At 42.5% G+C, this 19,089-nt stretch overlaps 1 protein-coding gene across 4 annotated transcripts; it reads left to right on the top strand.

Moving 5' to 3' along the window:
- The first annotated feature begins 21 nt into the window (after window positions 1–21).
- Window positions 22–18,925, top strand: LOC139407110 (tetratricopeptide repeat protein 13-like). 4 transcript variants are annotated; one of them, XM_071150507.1, is made up of 23 exons: window positions 22–197; window positions 2,231–2,325; window positions 2,430–2,505; window positions 2,588–2,658; window positions 3,594–3,659; window positions 3,898–3,990; window positions 4,323–4,439; window positions 4,543–4,653; window positions 4,770–4,852; window positions 4,983–5,124; window positions 7,530–7,704; window positions 8,404–8,560; window positions 8,775–8,905; window positions 9,202–9,334; window positions 9,501–9,593; window positions 9,731–9,814; window positions 10,331–10,415; window positions 11,812–11,921; window positions 14,833–14,968; window positions 15,380–15,459; window positions 15,628–15,706; window positions 15,884–15,963; window positions 17,766–18,925. In XM_071150507.1, the coding sequence occupies exons 1-23, from the start codon at window positions 32–34 to the stop codon at window positions 17,878–17,880; spliced, it is 2,478 nt and encodes an 825-aa protein (XP_071006608.1). In that variant the 5' UTR covers window positions 22–31; the 3' UTR covers window positions 17,881–18,925. The 4 variants fall into 4 exon arrangements, 3 of the variants coding, with proteins under 3 accessions (XP_071006608.1, XP_071006609.1, XP_071006610.1); XR_011634062.1 differs by having other exon boundaries at window positions 32–197; window positions 14,759–14,968; XM_071150508.1 differs by having other exon boundaries at window positions 32–197; window positions 11,815–11,921.
- Window positions 18,926–19,089: the final 164 nt, after the last annotated feature.

The following is a 19,089-nucleotide window of genomic DNA, read 5'->3' as shown; positions in this document are numbered from 1 at the left end:
CAGCGCTCCTCACCTACACATCAAACACAACATGGCACCTGCTGGCAGTGTTGTTGTGGTAGCTCTCTCACTTCTGTACTTATCCCGTGCTATATTTTCCACGGAATACCTCTCTACACTCACTTTCTTCAATAGCGAACTGCACAAACATGGTTGCAGCTCTCCGTCAGAGTGGGAGGAATACACAACGGATTGCGGTAAGCGGTCTTTTAACACAGTTTTGCCACGTCCTCGTAACTCGCTGTGTAAGCAGCTAGCTAAACTAACCAAACCTATTCTTCCGCACCCGTTAACAGGAAGTTACATAGCAAGCGAGAGAGAACTCGTAGAGGTTAGGATTTGATTGTAAAGGTCAGGGTGGAATCAGAGATAATCTTTCAAGACTAACAGAAAGTACTTCGACAAGGTCCCCAGTTTCCCCGAATAATGCAGTGCTATGATATCCTTATGTATCTAAGTTTTTAACACGATGTCAGCAAGTACACGCCTTTCCTGAGCGTGAACGTAACCCAGAGCGCACCTCAACTCCCGCTGACTCATTCATTGTCTTGTTGGAACAGGTTATGTATTGGAATGTGCATTGTAGCGAAAGAAAATCAAATTACTTTGCAAATGAATAAAAAATATCCAGCTGAATGAATGAATGAGATCATCCTATGGGTTTCCCACTGAAGTGTCACAACTTGTTGAGGCTTTTATGACTCAATCAACAATAAAGGATTAGTATTTGATGAGCAGTCCCTTCATTGCAGGTAGAAAGAAGCCTTGAAGCCTGCCAATGTTTGATCCTTATACACTCAGGGCCAGTTTATTGGGTACACCACCTTGTTCACGAAAATGGTTCGCTTCTACAGTGTCACGTGGCCATGGCTTGCTATATAAAGCAGGCATTGAGTTACTGTTTGATTCAATGTTAGACTGGACAAAACGAGTGACTTAAGCGACTTATGATCGTCGGTGCCAGGTGCCCTGGTTCCAGTATCTCAGAAACAGATGACACGCATGACAGTGTCTAGAGTTTACCACGAATGGTGCGACAAACAAAAAACATCCAGTCGGCGGCAGTCCTGTGGGTGAAAACGGCCCGTTGAAGGAGAATGGCCAAGAATGGAGCAAGCTAACATGCTGGCCACAAACAGGCAAATAACAGTACGACAGTGGTGTGAAAATTGTCATCTCGGAACGCACAACTCGTCTGCCCTTGTCACGTATGGGCTATTGCAGTAGACGACCACACCGGGTTTCACTCCTATCAGCTAAAAACAAGAAGAAGCAGGTCCTGGGCACGCAATCACCAAAACTGGACAGATGAGGAATGGAAAAACATATGCCCTGGTCCGACGAATCCCGGTTCTTGTTGCGACATGCTGATGGAGTCAGGATTTGGCCTAAGCAGCATGAGTCCATGGTTCCATTCTGCCTGGTGTCAACAGTACAGGCTAGTGCTGGTGGTGTAATTGTGTGGGGAATGTTTCCTGGCACGCGTTAGGTCGCTTGATACCAATTGAGCAACATTTCCATGCCCTGAAAAATTCAGTCTGTTTTGGAGGCAAAAGGGGATCCAACCCACTAATAGATGGCTGTACCTAATAAACTAGTGTGTGTGGTTTTTTATATATACACACACACACACACACACACACACAAAGTCAGCAAAAAAAAGATTTGTCCCTTTTTCAGGACCCTGTCCTTCAAAGATAATTTGTAAAAATCCAAATAACTTCACAGATCTTCATTGTAAAGGGTTTAAACACTGTTTCCCATGCTTGTTCAATGAACCATAAACAATTAATGAACATGCACCTGTGGAACGATCGTTAAGACACTAACATCTTACAGACGGTAGGCAATTAAGGTCAAAGTTATGAAAACTTAGGACACTAAAGAGGCCTTTCTACTGACTCTGAAAAACACCAAAAGAAAGATGCCCAAGGTCCCTGCTCATCTTTGTGAATGTGCCTTAGGCATGCTGCAAGGAGGCATGAGGACTGCAGATGTGGCCAGGGCAATAAATTGCAATGTCCGTACTGTGAGACATCTAAGACAGTGCTAAAGGGAGACAGGACAGACAGCTGATCGTCCTCGCAGTGGCAGACCACGTGTAACAACACTTGCACAGGATCGGTACATCCGAACATCACACCTGAGTTTATGTGTGTGTGTCACCATAATGACCAAGTTGGCAGCAGTCTGGGTGCTTTGTTGTCTGATGCTGTATATTTCCCTACAGAGTCCTTTATTCTACAGTTGGAGGACCCAGACTGTGAGGAAGGAAGCAACCCACCATGCGAGTCTGTCTTCTCTCTCAACGCAGAAAAAATCCTGGTGAGATGCAGCAAATTCACTGAGATCTCAGTGCTTTTGCCTGGGCATTTCTGTTTGACTGACTCATTGTAATGGAATAACTACCGTTGTCTTCGTTCAAACAGAGACAAGCCAAGTTGTTCATAGAGCAGAAGCGATTCCCTTTTGCAGTGGACAACCACAACACAAATGAGGAGCTTGGTAAGAAGTTATTCCTGAAAGAGTTTGGTTTGTGGAGTGTTAGCTATACATTGCTTGACTCTCATTATTCATTTCATTGCAGCTATAGGATATGTTCTTATTGGCAATGGCCTGTACGATGAAGCCATCAAACACTTCTCCTTGTTACTACAGGTGGGTTAACATTCATAGATGCATGAATTACAACACTCATCTTTGTACATGTCTTGGTCTGGCCTTCTTGACAGTTTTGAATAATGCATTTTTTTTTGTTTAGACAAATATATTAATAGTAGAGAGACAGACGTACAGACTTCATCAGCCCCCGAACTGTCGATCTGTCTCCATTCGTCTCACTCAATCTCTCAGAGAGCACTGGTGCGATTTTGACTAAACTTGGGTGAATGATGCGTCTTGCCGTAGAGATCCTGCATTTAATAAATGACACTGATTGGCCATATGGTGGCGCTATAACAAGCGATTGAAAATGCAAACTTTGAAAGGTCACGCCCCTCACCCCGTTTGAGATAAAATCATGAAATTCAGTACGTAGGTCCCTCTCCTCACAAGGAACAAATGTTCCCCAGGGACCTCTATAGCCCGCCATGATGGCTTTTCCACCATTTTTAATTTTTTAAACACTTAAAGCGGTACTCTTCTAGCAAAGAATGACCAATCCGCATGAAACTTGTCATGTGGCATCTAAGGACAAAGGTCTCTCAATGTAATATTTTCCAGACTAGTACCTAAAATAACATGGCCGCTATTGACCAATGAACATTCACGTGGGCGTGGTCTGGCACATAAATGCATATAAATCAGTCACAGATAATCATACTGCAACAACATTTGGTACACATGTTGCAAACACTGTCAAGACACAACATATGCAAGAACATTCATATCGACGAGAACATTCATGGCGCTATAACGGGCACATATTTTGTTACTGTCAGTGTAGTCTGCTTTGAATTGTTGTCACTAATTGCATCATTCGTGGGGGACGACATGTTTACTGTTGCCTTGTTTACGTTACAGTACTTCCCTGCTTTGAATATGTTGTGCGGTTTGCAATGGAGGACATATCAGTGTGTGTTGTCCTCTACTAGGGGGATCCAGAGGTAGTCAGTGCCATCTACGGGAGAGGGATAGCATACGGGAAAAAGAGTCTGCAGGTAAGTGATCACAGCGGCATGATACTAGTTCACAGAATGTTGATACCAGCAGTTTTATTCACAGCAAATGTTTTCAGTATGACACATCATAAATAAAAATCTAATCTGCAATGCTCAGCAGTTAGCATATGTGCTTGTCAGTGGACGTGATTGATGAAGGCTGAGAGTGGCCTTCTTTTTTTCCTGGTGTGTCCAATAGGGGTCACACTGACTCTCTTCTTTTCTCCTTCTATGGAAGGACATCAAGAATGCAGACTTGGCGCTGTTCGAGTTGAGCCGAGTCATCACTCTGGAGCCCAACCGCCCTGAGGTATACGAACAGCGGGCAGAGGTGAGGATAATGCTAGGCCTGTTAATGCTTCATGGGTTAACCCGCTGTTTGTGTTATACCTTGTGTTAGGGTATTGGTTTTCATTGGTGTTTACTATCATGTTTGAATTGCATGTCTGTTTTTAAATGGAGCAAGTTTCTGTCACCCCATGCAAAATGGTTACAAATGAGTGAGGGCAGTGTTATTCTATCAAGCAGGCTTTAAAAAAAAATCTTACACAATAGGCAACTGCTGTTGTATTAACGCTATGCCTTGAAGTAGTCTAGTTACTAGACCATTAGACCTTTTGGATTTCATGTGTGTCAAGTTTTACTTGAATAATATACTTGCAGATCCTTTCTCCGCTTGGGAGGATCAGTGAGGCTCTGAGTGATCTCTCCAAAGCCATCCAGCTCCAGCCCTCCGCCCGCCTCTACAGACACAGAGGAACTCTGCTCTTTATCGCCGAGGTCAGACTGACAAACCATGATCTGTATATGGGGTCTCTGATTGGTGGTGTTGATATATAAAGTTCTCATAGTTGGTTTTCTGATTTTGTTTTTCCCCAAATAGGATTATGTGGCAGCTATGGAGGATTTTCAACAGTCTTTGGATCTGAAGAAAAATCAGCCCATTGCCATGCTATACAAAGGTCTAACATTCTTCCACAGAGGAATGCTAAAGGTATAGACATTTTTGTAGAAAATCATAGTTGCTCAACTTTGAGTACTGCCAGTGTAGCCTGTTTTTTTTTGGTTAAATCACTGCATGTTTACGACACAATCTTGTCCCCCATTCAGGAAGCCATCGAAACATTCAAGGAGGCCCTGAAATTAAAATCTGACTTCATAGATGCGTACAAAAGTCTCGGACAGGCCTACAGGTACAGTGGGGAGGCTCTATGACCTGCTTTGGTTTCAACCTGGTCAGTTCACATCGTTGGTCAGGAAAAAGTCAGGGCCTTAGTACTCATGGGGCCAATGCAGTGAGTGATCCCTGTGTCCTGTCTGTAGGGAGCTTGGAGACTTTGAGGCAGCTATGGAGAGCTTCCAGAAAGCCCTGATGCTCAACCAGAACCACATCCAGTCTCTGCAGTTGAGAGGCATGATGCTGTACCACCATGGCAGTCTCCAGGAGGCAGTCGGCAACTTCAAGGTAATGGCCGCGTCGCACAGCTTCTTTCTCCGGACACGATATCAGTCTACCAATTACAGTACAGCTGAATTAGTTATTCTGCATCTCCCCTCATGATAACAGACTGCTTTACTGTGGGCTGTATGTGCAATAGTACTGGCTAGGGTGGGGCTGGCCTGCCATTCAAATGATTCTCAATTGCATCAGTTTTTCTAAGCATGCTGCCTAGAGAGAACCCCCTCGGATCAATACTTGTCCCACTCCCTTTATAATATCAATCCAGCCGTTACAAGCGATACTGCTGATGCTTTGTTTTCACTGTGGCATCAGGCGGTTGATGGCATCGCAGTCTAACGAACAGACTCGTGCCCCTGATGCCCCTGATCAGACTTGTAGGCCACACTTTGACTGTCGTCATCATTCCATATCCTCTCTCTGTCCCCATGATAGCATTTGGCAGTGTAAACGCCCTGCCTATTTGCCTACTGTCCCATCAGTAGCCCCGCTGTGGCGACTCAGTAGGCCTCACGCGTTACTATGACGGTTACTGTTACATCACCTTGCATGACTTTGTCATATGCTTCCCAGGCTGCCTGTGGAGAATGTGTTTTGGTGGGGTCATGACTCACTAGGCTAGAGCTGTTAGCCTCAGGCTGTTCACACAGTCAACACCGAAAGGTTAAGTGACTGCAGTGACATCCACTTTGAGTCAGAGTTAATTTGAGATTCCCTCCCTCCGTTTTTTTATTCTTACACCTACAGTGCCTTGCGAAAGTATTCGGCCCCCTTGAACTTTGCGACCTTTTGCCACATTTCAGGCTTCAAACATAAAGATATATAACTGTATTTTTTTGTGAAGAATCAACAACAAGTGGGACACAATCATGAAGTGGAACAACATTTATTGGATATTTCAAACTTTTTTAACAAATCAAAAACTGAAAAATTGGGTGTGCAAAATTATTCATCCCCCTTAAGTTAATACTTTGTAGCGCCACCTTTTGCTGCGATTACAGCTGTAAGTCGCTTGGGGTATGTCTCTATCAGTTTTGCACCTCGAGAGACTGAAATTTTTTCCCATTCCTCCTTGCAAAACAGCTCGAGCTCAGTGAGGTTGGATGGAGAGCATTTGTGAACAGCAGTTTTCAGTTCTTTCCACAGATTCTCGATTGGATTCAGGTCTGGACTTTGACTTGGCCATTCTAACACCTGGATATGTTTATTTTTGAACCATTCCATTGTAGATTTTGCTTTATGTTTTGGATCATTGTCTTGTTGGAAGACAAATCTCCGTCCCAGTCTCAGGTCTTTTGCAGACTCCATCAGGTTTTCTTCCAGAATGGTCCTGTATTTGGCTCCATCCATCTTCCCATCAATTTTAACCATCTTCCCTGTCCCTGCTGAAGAAAAGCAGGCCCAAACCATGATTCTGCCACCACCATGTTTGACAGTGGGGATGGTGTGTTCAACTGTGTTGCTTTTACGCCAAACATAACATTTTGCATTGTTGCCAAAAAGTTCAATTTTGGTTTCATCTGACCAGAGCACCTTCTTCCACATGTTTGGTGTGTCTCCCAGGTGGCTTGTGGCAAACTTTAAACAACACTTTTTATGGATATCTTTAAGAAATGGCTTTCTTGCCACTCTTCCATAAAGGCCAGATTTGTGCAATATACGACTGATTGTTGTCCTATGGACAGAGTCTCCCACCTCAGCTGTAGATCTCTGCAGTTCATCCAGAGTGATCATGGGCCTCTTGGCTGCATCTCTGATCAGTCTTCTCCTTGTATGAGCTGAAAGTTTAGAGGGACGGCCAGGTCTTGGTAGATTTGCAGTGGTCTGATACTCCTTCCATTTCAATATTATCGCTTGCACAGTGCTCCTTGGGATGTTTAAAGCTTGGGAAATCTTTTTGTATCCAAATCCGGCTTTAAACTTCTTCACAACAGTATCTCGGACCTGCCTGGTGTGTTCCTTGTTCTTCATGATGCTCTCTGCGCTTTTAACGGACCTCTGAGACTATCACAGTGCAGGTGCATTTATACGGAGACTTGATTACACACAGGTGGATTGTATTTATCATCATTAGTCATTTAGGTCAACATTGGATCATTCAGAGATCCTCACTGAACTTCTGGAGAGTTTGCTGCACTGAAAGTAAAGGGGCTGAATAATTTTGCACGCCCAATTTTTCAGTTTTTGATTTGTTAAAAAAGTTTGAAATATCCAATAAATGTCGTTCCACTTCATGATTGTGTCCCACTTGTTGTTGATTCTTCACAAAAAAATACAGTTTTATATATTTATGTTTGAAGCCTGAAATGTGGCAAAAGGTCGCAAAGTTCAAGGGGGCCGAATACTTTCGCAAGGCACTGTATGTGTGTCATTGGACTTGATGTGTAACACCTCCGTGTTGTGTTTTTCAGAGGTGTCTACAGTTGGAGCCCTACAATGAGGTATGTCAGTACATGAAGGGTCTGAGCCACGTGTCCATGGGTCAGTTCTATGAAGGCATCAAGGCTCAGACTAAAGTCATGTTGAATGACCCTCTGCTGGGCCAGAAGGCAAGCTCGGAATATCTCAAAGTGAAATACCTCCGAGGTGAGCGTAGCATTAGGGACCTTAGCTGACTAAACTCCACAGTGAAGGAAGTTTCTGATGAACTTCACCAACGGAGTGGAGAAGAGACCAGGCTTTCTGGAATTCAGCTCAGCTAAAATCGATTCACCCAAGGTCAATTCTTTAAAAAAAGAAATATATATTAAAAAAAAATATGAAATTCTTACTATGTACTATCTATGTTTGTCCTCTGTAGTTGCATGCCTTTCTTTGCTGAAATTCATGCTTTTTCTGTAAACGTTAATCAAATACAGCCACCGACTGTTTCCTTGTTGAGATTCAATTGCCGCATTTGCGCTGAGTTGCCATTTTAGAGCAACAGCAGTGAGCAAACAGTCGGCGGTTGTATTTGATTGTTTATTGAAACAGTGGATTTCAGCAAACTAAGAAAGGCACGCAACTACGGAGGACAAACATGGGTACAAGGTAAGCATTTCATAATTGAAATGTAAGTATTGACCTTGAGCGAGTCGATGTAGCCTAAGTTGAATTCCACAAAGCCTGGTCTCAGCTCCACTCCTTTGGTGGAGTTCATCAGAAACTTCCTTCACCGAGGAGTTTAGCCAGCTATAGTGACCTCTGAACTAACATTTCAACCTGGAGCGGAATGTTGTGTCTTTGATCATTTCTTGCCTATGGAGATATGGTTAGAATTTTCCTCATGTAATTTCCCCCCCACAGAATACTCTCGCTACTTGCACTCACATCTCGACAAACCTGTGGCAGAATACAATGTTGATCAGGATCTTCCAGGGAACTTCAAAAACCACTGGGCAAAACACCTTCCTTTCCTTATAGAGGACTATGAGGAGCAGCCAGGACTGCAGCCTCATATTAAGTGAGTTTAAAAGGATAGCACCTGCTGCTGACTGAACATAGTTCAGTATTTTCTGCCAGGTATAGGTAGTATAATAGGCTAATAGTATAGGCTAACTGATGGGTAATGGAGCAGGCTCATTTACAGTAGATGAATTTGACCTACTGAGTGTTTGTGCTATTCAACCCATTTGTAACCTGCCCAACTGATCTTTTTTCGTGCCTTGCCGTTGTAGGGATGTTCTACCTCAGAACTTTGAAAGCTACAACATTGAAGTTCAGAAGCTCATTTGCGCTGCTGATCACCTTGGTGCCCTTATGCAATACGACACACCAGGATTTCTTCCCAATCGCAGAATACACAGAGGTGGGTGAGATCCTGAGCACATTTGAGTTCAGCCTCAAATTTGTTGTACATTCTTGGCTGAAATCAGATTAAGTAATTCTGTCAGTTTCAATATGACTATCAGCCCTGAACAACATGTCCTTTGTTAAAAACAATGTGCATGCTGGAACTCATTTCAACATAACAAACTATTGTACATGTTGGTCTTTCTAGAATACATATTGTCTCACCCCATCCTATGGCTTTAATCCAGTAGCTCCATAACAGTATATTTCCAAGTTCTGAAATTGAATATGTGCTGTGTTTCACCTCAATAGCCATGGGCCTAGCGACCCTGGAGGTCATGCAGGCTATGCAGCGCACCTGGAGCAATTCAAAGGTGCGAGTCAACGGCAAAACCAGGCAGATGCAGTGGAGAGACATGTTCGATATTGCCGTCAAATGGAGGAGGTGAGGCTTGGGTGTGAGATTGTTTTATAGTAACTTTTTTTTAAACAAAATGTTATTACCACAATGGGCCATCTGCAGTGTCAATCACCACCCTGTCTGTTTCTGTATTGTCAGTCTGAGGTTTGGTACATGTTTCAAGTCATTGTGGTATTCTGTCCCTCTGAAGGATCGCTGATCCAGACCAGCCTGTTCTGTGGCTGGACCAGATGCCTGCCAGAAGTCTCAGCCGAGGGTTCAATAACCACATTAACCTCATCAGGTAACCTAAAGGAAAATGACATCAAATCGTCTCAAAGATAGTCGCTGTGTAAATCTGACACACAACTGTTGAGTCAACTTGTATTTTTAGATATTCCTTTTCATTATGTGGTTTTCCTGTTTTGTTTGTTTCCACAGAGGACAAATCATCAACATAAGATACTTGGCCTACTTTGACAACATACTCAATTTCATTAAAGACAGAATATTGGTTTACCACAGGTGTGCCTTTTAAAGAAAATACAGATTGTTTATTAGAGAAATATTTTCGACACGGTGATATACAGTGCATTCAGAAAGTATTCAGACCCCTTGACTTTTTCCACATTTAGTTACGTTACAGCCTTATTCTGAAATGGATTCAATTGTTTTCCTCATCAATCTACACACAAAACCCCATAATGACAAAGCAAATGTATACAAAGTAAACGTATACAAGACCCTTTACCCAGTACTTTATTGAAGCACCTTTGCCAGCGATTACAGCCGCAAGTCTTCTTGGATATGACACTACAAGCTTGGCACACCTGTATTTGGGGAGTTTCTCCCATTATTCTCTGCAGCTCTTTCTCAAGCTCTGTCAGGTTGGATGGGGAGTGCTGCTGCACACCGGGGTATTGTGTGTAGATTTATGGGGGGGGGGATAAGGCTGTAACTTAACAAAATGTGGAAAAAGGGAAAGGGTCTGAATACTTTCAGAATGCACTGTATGTTGTCTTACTGATGCATTGTCCTCAGGGCATACAACCCAAGAGGCCTACTGGAAGTCAGACAAGCACTGGAAAATGTCAACACGGTGGAAGACCTTCTCCCCATAATGAAGGTAATAAGAACACAGGGTTAGACATACAAGGGGGGTTTAGGAAACCCTCCGGGCCAGTCGATAACACCCGTCAGTGGCCCGCATGGGCTAGTGATTTTTTGTTGTTGTAATAATGCTATTTTTAATTTAGGCTATATAATTGATTCAAAAAACTAAATTCCCGAAGCTGTTAGTTTGTTGATTATTTATCACATGCGCGTTGCACAGCCTAGATAATTTGTCAGGCAGAGAGGGTGCGCAGCTCTCAAACAGCTGGTTGTTTGGTGGAGCAGCTCATCAAAGACCGACAGTGATACAGTAGGGGTAGGAAAGATGTTCCAAGTTATGATATCTAGCTCACCAGTAAACGCTAAGGCAAGGCTTTTGAAGTTTAAAGTCTTGGTTGAATATTTGCGATGCACAATGAAGGCATCATTGAATATACTTCCAGACACTTGTAGCAATATACTTATTCCGGGATTTAAATTCTGATCGGTTTTTAAGAGATGTTGCCGCTTTTGTTTGTTTCAATTGACGGGTGTTGCGCTAGTCTGTTTGCTTTCGTTAATAAGGTAAAGCCGAGCATTATGAGCAAGAGAGACAATGTCAAATGTTGGCCATACAAAGCGTTCAATTACAAAGGGTACTCATTTTTATTTTGCTTTCTCGTTTTAAAACATGATGCAATAACCCCTCAATAACTCTTCTCAAATGGCAAGACCGAGTAAAGCTACCACATGGACAGACTTCATTAGTGTGTTTGTGTCAGGATAATCTATTGCTGTATTTAGTCAGTCAATGCCCACATTATTCTGACATATTTTAGAATGTAAACATAATGTGAATGTCAATGCATAATTACATTGTGTAGGGATATTAAAAATGCAATATTCATCAAGTGGTAATGATACTTTTTTTGTATAATGTGTTTTTTGTTGTGGGTGGGGCGGGGATCTATATACTAACAACAATGAAATGTAAAATGTAGGTCCTTGAATTTGGCTTGCCAGTATGAACTGTGTATACGGCTACTTGCTCAGCCTGCAAATGAAATATAAAATCACTTGCTATTGAAATTATGGGAGCATCATTCACTTTCCTGTCAGATCTTGACTCTGGACAGTATTTTTTTCATTTGCGTCAGTAGTTTTCAGTTGGCGCTGTCCTGGTGAGCCACTGGCAAATTTACCTGAATGTCAAGCCCTGGAACAACACCCTGATAAGAAAATATTGACTCGGTTTGAGGCCTGACTTATTCATGGGAATAGCATCTAGGAACTACTGAGTTGTGTGTGTGTGTGTGTGTGTGTGTGTGTGATATCATGTAGATCAGAGTTGAGATCTAGGTCAATTTGGCTTGTGTTTCAACGCTGATAGAATGTCTGATTTGCTGCTGTTTTGCATTTCTATCCTGAAGCAGTTTAACAGTAAAACGAGAGATGGCTTCACAGTTAACTCCAAGGTGCCCAGTCTAAAAGACCCTGGCAAAGAATATGACGGCTTCACAATCACCATAACAGGAGACAGGTCAGTTTATTTGGTTCTAATACATGAATAAAGAACTGAGCTCTTGACATTATAGTCTACCTCCATCAGTGGTTTACCAAAGATTTTCCAATCAAATGGAAATTTGAGAATTTTTCCCATCATGGAACATCATTTATTGTGTGAAAATGTCAGGGTTTGGTATGTCAACTTGGGTTAGTTGAAAGCAGTTAAATACATGCAACTGCCAACATAATGGAAACACTTGAGTAAATGAGGGATACAAAGTATATTGAAAGCCGGTGGTTCCACACAGCTGTGGTTCCTGAGTTAATTAAGCAATTAACATGATTAAGGTCATGTATAAAAATGCTTGTCAGGTCATTATTTTGGCTACCATGACTATGGATGACAATGCCCCCATCCACAGGGCACGAGTGGTCGCTGAATGGTTAGACAAGCATGTAAATGATGTAAACCATAATCCATGGCCGTTTCAGTCACCAGATCTCAACCCAATTGAACATTAATGGGAGATTCTGGAGTGGAGCCCGAGACAGCGTTTTCCACCACCATCAACAAAACACCAAATGATGGAATTCCTTGTCGAAGAATGGTGTCGCGTCCCTCCAATAGAGTTCCAGACACTTGTAGAATCTATGCCGAGGTGCTGTGAAGCTGTTCACCGGCTCGTGGTGGCCCAACGCTCTATGTAGACGCTTTATGTTGGTGTTTCCTTTATTTTGGCAGTTACCTGTGCTTCAATGAATAACATTTTTGTTCATTTGAATTCACAGCTCAGATGTTTCTGTCTGGGAACTTTTTAACAAATGTTCTAGGTCTGTTTGTTGACATTGCATTCCAGTTACATTATGTAGTAGAAACAACTAATCCTTTCCTTGCTAAAACCATGTTGAACAGGGAAATGAAATCTACCTTTCCCAAAAAGCCCCGTGATGGGAAAGAACCAGACAATCAGTCCATTTGGGGTTGCAGAACAAAAACACAAACTGCAAGAGGCAAGAGCTGCAGTGAGAAACATATTGTATAGGATTCCTCAAGTGTGGAACATCATCAAAAAAATAAATGGTTGCGCTTGAGAAATGAAATACACTGCAAAAAAAATAAAGGGAACACTAAAATAACACATCCTAGATCTTTACATAGTTGAATGTGCTGACAACAAAATCACACACAAATTATCAATGGAAATCAAATTTATCAACCCATGGAGGTCTGGATTTGGAGTCACACTCAAAATTAAAGTGGAAAACCACACTACAGGTTGATCCAACTTTGATGTAATGTCCTTAAAACAAGTCAAAATGAGGCTCAGTAGTGTGTGTGGCCTCCACGTGCCTGTATGACCTCACTACAATGCCTGGGCATGCTTCTGATGAGGTGGCGGATGGTCTCCTGAGGGATCTACTCCCAGAAATGGACTAAAGCATCCGCCAACTCCTGGACAGTCTCTGGTGCAACGTGGCGTTGGTGGATGGAGCCAGACATGATGTCCAAGATGTGCTCAATTGGATTCAGGTCTGGGGAACGGGCAGGCCAGTCCATAGCATCAATGCCTTCCTCTTGCAGGAACTGCTGGCACACTCCAGCCACATGAGGTCTAGCGTTGTCTTGCATTAGGAGGAAACCAGGGCCAACCGCACCAGCATATGGTCTCACAAGGGGTCTGAGGATCTCATCTCGGTACCTAATGGCAGTCAGGCAACCTCTGGCGAGCACATGGAGGGCTGTGTGGCCCCCCAAAGAAATGCCACCCCACACCATGACTGACCCACCGCCAAACCGGTCATGCTGGAAGATGTTGCAGGCAGCAGAACGTTCTCTACGGCGTCTCCAGACTCTGTCACGTCTGTCACATGTGCTCAGTGTGAACCTGCTTTCATCTGTGAAGAGCACAGGGCGCCAGTGGCGAATTTGCAAATCTTGGTGTTCTCTGGCAAATGCCAAACGTCCTGCACGGTGTTGGGCTGTAAGCACAACCCCCACCTGTGGACGTCGGGCCCTCATACCACCCTCATGGAGTCTGTTTCTGACCGTTTGAGCAGACACATGCACATTTGTGGCCTGCAGGAAGTCATTTTGCAAGGCTCTGGCAGTGCTCCTCCTGCTCCTCCTTGCACAAAGGCGGAGGTAGCGGTCCTGCTGCTGGGTTGTTGCCCTCCTACGGCCTCCTCCATGTCTCCTGATGTACTGGCCTGTCTCCTGGTAGCGCCTCCATGCTCTGGACACTACGCTGACAGACACAGCAAACCTTCTTGCCACAGCTCGCATTGATGTGCCATCCTGGATGAGCTGCACTACCTGAGCCACTTGTGTGGGTTGTAGACTCCGTCTCATGCTACCACTAGAGTGAAAGCACCGCCAGCATTCAAAAGTGACCAAAACATCAGCCAGGAAGCATAGGAACTGAGAAGTGGTCTGTGGTCACCACCTGCAGAACCACTCCTTTATTGGGGGTGTCTTGCTAATTGCCTATCATTTCCACCTGTTGTCGATTCCATTTGCACAACAGCATGTGAAAATGATTGTCAATCAGTGTTGCTTCCTAAGTAGACAGTTTGATTTCACAGAAGTGTGATTGACTTGGAGTTACAATGTGTTGTTTAAGTGTTCCCTTTATTTTTTTGAGCAGTGTATAAACAGCCTAGCCCCTATGGTGTAGGCCATCATTGTAACTGACTTGCCTAGTTAAATCATTTGAACCGATATGAATTCTTTGCCATTCAGCTCAAGCTTTCTAAGACACCTTGGAATGCAAGGCTTGAAATACTATGATTCAGCTTCTTCTCAGCTCTAACCCTGTAGCTTTCACTAAAGTGCACCTTGTTGTCTGTCCCTTGATGAATGTTGATGTACAGCACCACGGCGGTTGTATGGACCATGTTACAGACCACAGTGTTTGTTCAGACGGTGTGTATTTGTGTGGCCTTAGAGTGGGCAACATGCTGTTCTCAGTGGAGACCCAGACCACAGAGGAACGCACTCAGCAGTACCAGTCTGAGATTGAGTCCATCTATAAAGACCTGACTGCCAAGGGCAAGGCTCTCATGCTGTCCACTGAACTTGGGGTATGCTCTCTCTCTGTCACTTGTTTTCCATTGCCTCTGTTTTCTTTTGTCTGACTGTCAGTGTTGACTTCCAGTTGTGAAATGAATTGCCATCTCAACAATCCGATCCATAATGTTACTCTACTATCTAATGTAAATCCAAAACTGTCCTTTTGTCGTGTTGATAGATTCACTCTCTACCCCTGAAAAATTGGGAGCGGACAGTTTTGCACGAGGCTACCTAACCTTGTCCATTATTCCGTTCCTTATTGGACTTAGTAGATCCCTCCCAAGTTAAAATTCAGTTAACAAACTTCAGACATTACTTAATCATGACGGCCCACATGCAGTATCAGTTTCCCATTGTTGTATACTGATATTACCTCTACGTGGACCCTGTAGTATGAATTGGTTTTGTTTTCTCTCTTTCAGGATGCAGATGCAGTGTGTAATTTAATTCTCTCCCTGGTTTACTACTTCTGTAATCTCATGCCCCTCTCCAGAGGTTCTAGGTAAGGTGTTATCCAAGTCATTTTTTTCTGCTGTGACCATCAAGACATGATGTAACGACACAGTTTTCAGTTTGGTTCGGTCTGAATTGTGATTTTACTTTGTGAATGTTTTTTTAGTTATGAAATCTGTCTAATTTCTCTATATTTTGTCCCCGTTTCCCTTTACAGTGTTGTGGCATACTCTGTTGTCATGGGAGCACTGATGGCCAGTGGAAAGGAGGTGATAGGCAGAATCCCCAAAGGGAAGGTAATATTGCTGAATAGTTTTGCTCTACTTTACACCACGTCAATATAATACATTACATTTTCCAGTGGTGGAAAATGTGTTATTCATAATCATGTATACTATATGTAGTTATCAATGAGCCTGTTTTTAAGCATTTTCCTTGTTTTTATTTTATTTTTTAAAAATGTATTCCTCCAGTTGGTTGATTTTGAAGCCATGACAACACACAGTCCTGACAGCTTTAGTAAAACAGCAAAAAACTGGATGAATTTAAAGAGGTGAGTAGCTCAGCATGTCCACTTGCATCACCTTTAAACACATAAGTTGGCCAATTATTTATTTCTATGTGTATTGATAACCATATACAGTACCAGTCAAAGGTTTGGAGACACCTACTCATTTTCTTTATTTTGACTATTTTCCACTTTGTAGAATAATAGTGAAGATATCAAAACTATGAAATAACATATATGGAATCATGTAGTCACTAAAAAAGTGTTAAACAAATCAAAATATATGTTATGTTTTAGATTCTTCAAAGTAGCCACCCTTTGCCTTGATGACAGCTTTGCACTCTCTTGGCATTCTCTCAACCAGCTTCATAATGAATGCTTTTCCAACAGTCTTGAAGGAGTTCCCACATATACTGAGCACTTGTTTGGTGCTTTTCCTTCACTCTGCGGTCCAACTCATCCCAAACCATCTCAATTGGGTTGAGGTTGGGGGATTGTGGAGGACAGGTCATCTGGGGGCGGCAGGTAGCCTAGTGGTTAGAGCATTGGGCCAGTAACCGAAAGGTTGCTGGATAAAATCCCCGAACTGCCAAAGTAAAAAAATCTGTTGTTCTGCCCCTGAACAGTTAAGGCAGTTAACCCATTGTTCCCCGGTAGGCCGTCATTGTAAATAGGGATTTGTTCTTAACTGACTTGCCTAGTTAAATAAATAAAAATCTGATGCAGCACTCTATCACTCTTCTTCTTGGTCAAATAGCCCTTACACAGCCTGGAGGTGTGTTGGGTCATTGTCCCACTGATAGTCCCACTAAGCTCAAACCAGATGGGATGTCGTATCACTGCAGAATGCTGTGGTTGCCATGCTGGAATTCTAAATAAATCAGACTGTGTCACCAGCAAAGCACCATCGCACCACCACCATGCTTCACGGTGGGAACCACACATGCGGAAATCATCCATTCACCTACTCTCCATTTCACAAAGACACAGGGGTTTGAACCAAAAATCTCAAATTTGGACTCGTTTGGACTCAAAGGACAGATTTCCACCGGTCTACTGTCCATTGCTCATGTTTCTTGGCCCAAGCAATTCTTATTATTGGTATCCTTTTGTAGTGTTTTTTTTGCAGCAATTCAATCATGAAGGCCTGATTCCCACAGTCTCCTCTGAACAGTTGATGTTGAGATGTGTCTGTTACTTGAACTCTGAAGCATTTATTTGGGCTGCAATTTGAGGTGCAGTTAACTCTAATGAACTTATCCTCTGCAGCAAAGATAACTCTGAGTCTTCCTTTCCTGTGGCGGTCCTCGTGAGAGTCAGTTTCATCATAGCGCTTGATGGTTTTTGCATCTGCACTTGAAGAAACTTTCAAAGTTCTTGAAATGTTCCAGATTGACTGACCTTCATGTCTTAACGCAATGGTGGACTGTTCTCTTTGCTTATTTGAGCTGTTCTTGCCATAATGTGGACTTGGTATTTTACCAAATAGGGCTATCTTCTGTATACCACCCCTACCTTGTCACAACACAACTGATTGGCTCAAACACATGACACACTTTTAACCAGGCACACCTGTTAATTGAAACAAATTCCTGCTAACTGCCTCATGAAGCTGGTTGAGAGAATGCAAAGCTGTCAAGGCAAAGGATGGCTACTTTGAAGAATCTGAAATATATTTTGATTTATTAACTTTTTTTGCTTACTACATGATTCCATATGTGTTATTTCATAGTCTTCACTATTATTCTGCAATGTAGAAAATAAGAAAAAATAAGAAAAACCCTTGAATGTCCAAACCTTTGACTGGTACTGTGTATATGTTTATTTTTTAATATTTATTATCTTAGCCTACCAGTGTGGTACCAGAGTCTTCCGTCAGTAGCAGGAACCTTCCCAACGACTAGAACCATGATTGAGGTCCTCAACACGGACTCCACATCGCACTGTCCAAAGAAGTCCTAACACCATTTCTTCTGATGAGAACAAGGGCCTGTCTGTCTGCTCATAGTCTCTGGCCAAGCTCAACCCACAAAGCACAATGTCTGTCTAAAAATGATTCAGAGCAACTACATGTTGTTCATGTATGGCCCTATGTATGCAATACCAGCAAAACCCTAGTGTCTAGTATGTAAAAGCTACGAAATGTAACTAATTACATTCATTTGAATGATAGGTAATCTCTCGATTGTGATTGCCACAATTCTGTCTAAGCAGAGAAAGTGTGGGATGAGATTCTAAGATGTAAACTTAACTTCAGGGCTATGCAGTTCCACTTGGGATACTTGAACATTTAGAAAAGTGAAGCAATCCTTTTATTTAGTCTTGTTGATATTGGACAGTGTTGCTCTGTGCCATTGCCATTTTCTGGAATTGTTTTTATCTTGACCCAAAAAGGGCACGAGGAAGGGTTGGTTTCAGGTTGTGTCCAACTTGTTTTGGGAAAAGAACACATTGTGCCATGATATCATTCCTCTGGGTTTATTTTGAGACCTCTGTGATTTTCATTGTTGCTTTTCTTTTTTTTGGTAAATGTTTGAATAATTTGACCATGGTCTTATAGACACAACATTAGAACAAACGTTCAGGGATTCATTTTGGGGATTTTGTTCAATTGCTCTGAAGAACCTCATTTCAGGACAAGCTTTGGTTTTCAGTTTATGTTCCCCACTTACCCTTTTACTGTTAATGACAGGATAGAATATGCATTGCCTGCATGGGTCCTTATTGAATGAGCTCCAGAGGATCACAACAACAACAGGGATCACTGCTTAATTGTCTTTTTTTGGCAGAACTACTGTTTAAAAATGTTTCCATATCAATGATTGTGCTGAATTGCTGGGATTTTTTTATTTTATTTTAGCACTGGGTGAATTAGCTATGTTTATTAAAGCTCAAATGTGGATTTTTAAGTGAGCAATATGTCCCATCTTGAAGTTTTACACTTGAAGGAATGAAATCTGGAGATTTTGGGGAATTGGTATGTTCAATACAATTGGTTGACAAATGAGTGGTTTGTTTCTTATTTCAAATTCAACCAGAGGTGATAATTACATGTTTATTTACAGTTGTGCCACATCACCCACAAAGATGTTTAATTTAATGATCTTGCTTGCTTAACCTTTCCAACACACCTTACTTGTACTTCATGATTCACGCCAGCAGATGTCGCAC

The sequence above is a fragment of the Oncorhynchus clarkii genome, chromosome 4 (assembly GCF_045791955.1).
Source record: "Oncorhynchus clarkii lewisi isolate Uvic-CL-2024 chromosome 4, UVic_Ocla_1.0, whole genome shotgun sequence".
NCBI lineage: Eukaryota > Metazoa > Chordata > Actinopteri > Salmoniformes > Salmonidae > Oncorhynchus > Oncorhynchus clarkii.
The sequence above is the reverse complement of the archived record's forward strand: the minus strand, read 5'-3'. Positions and strand labels throughout refer to the sequence as shown.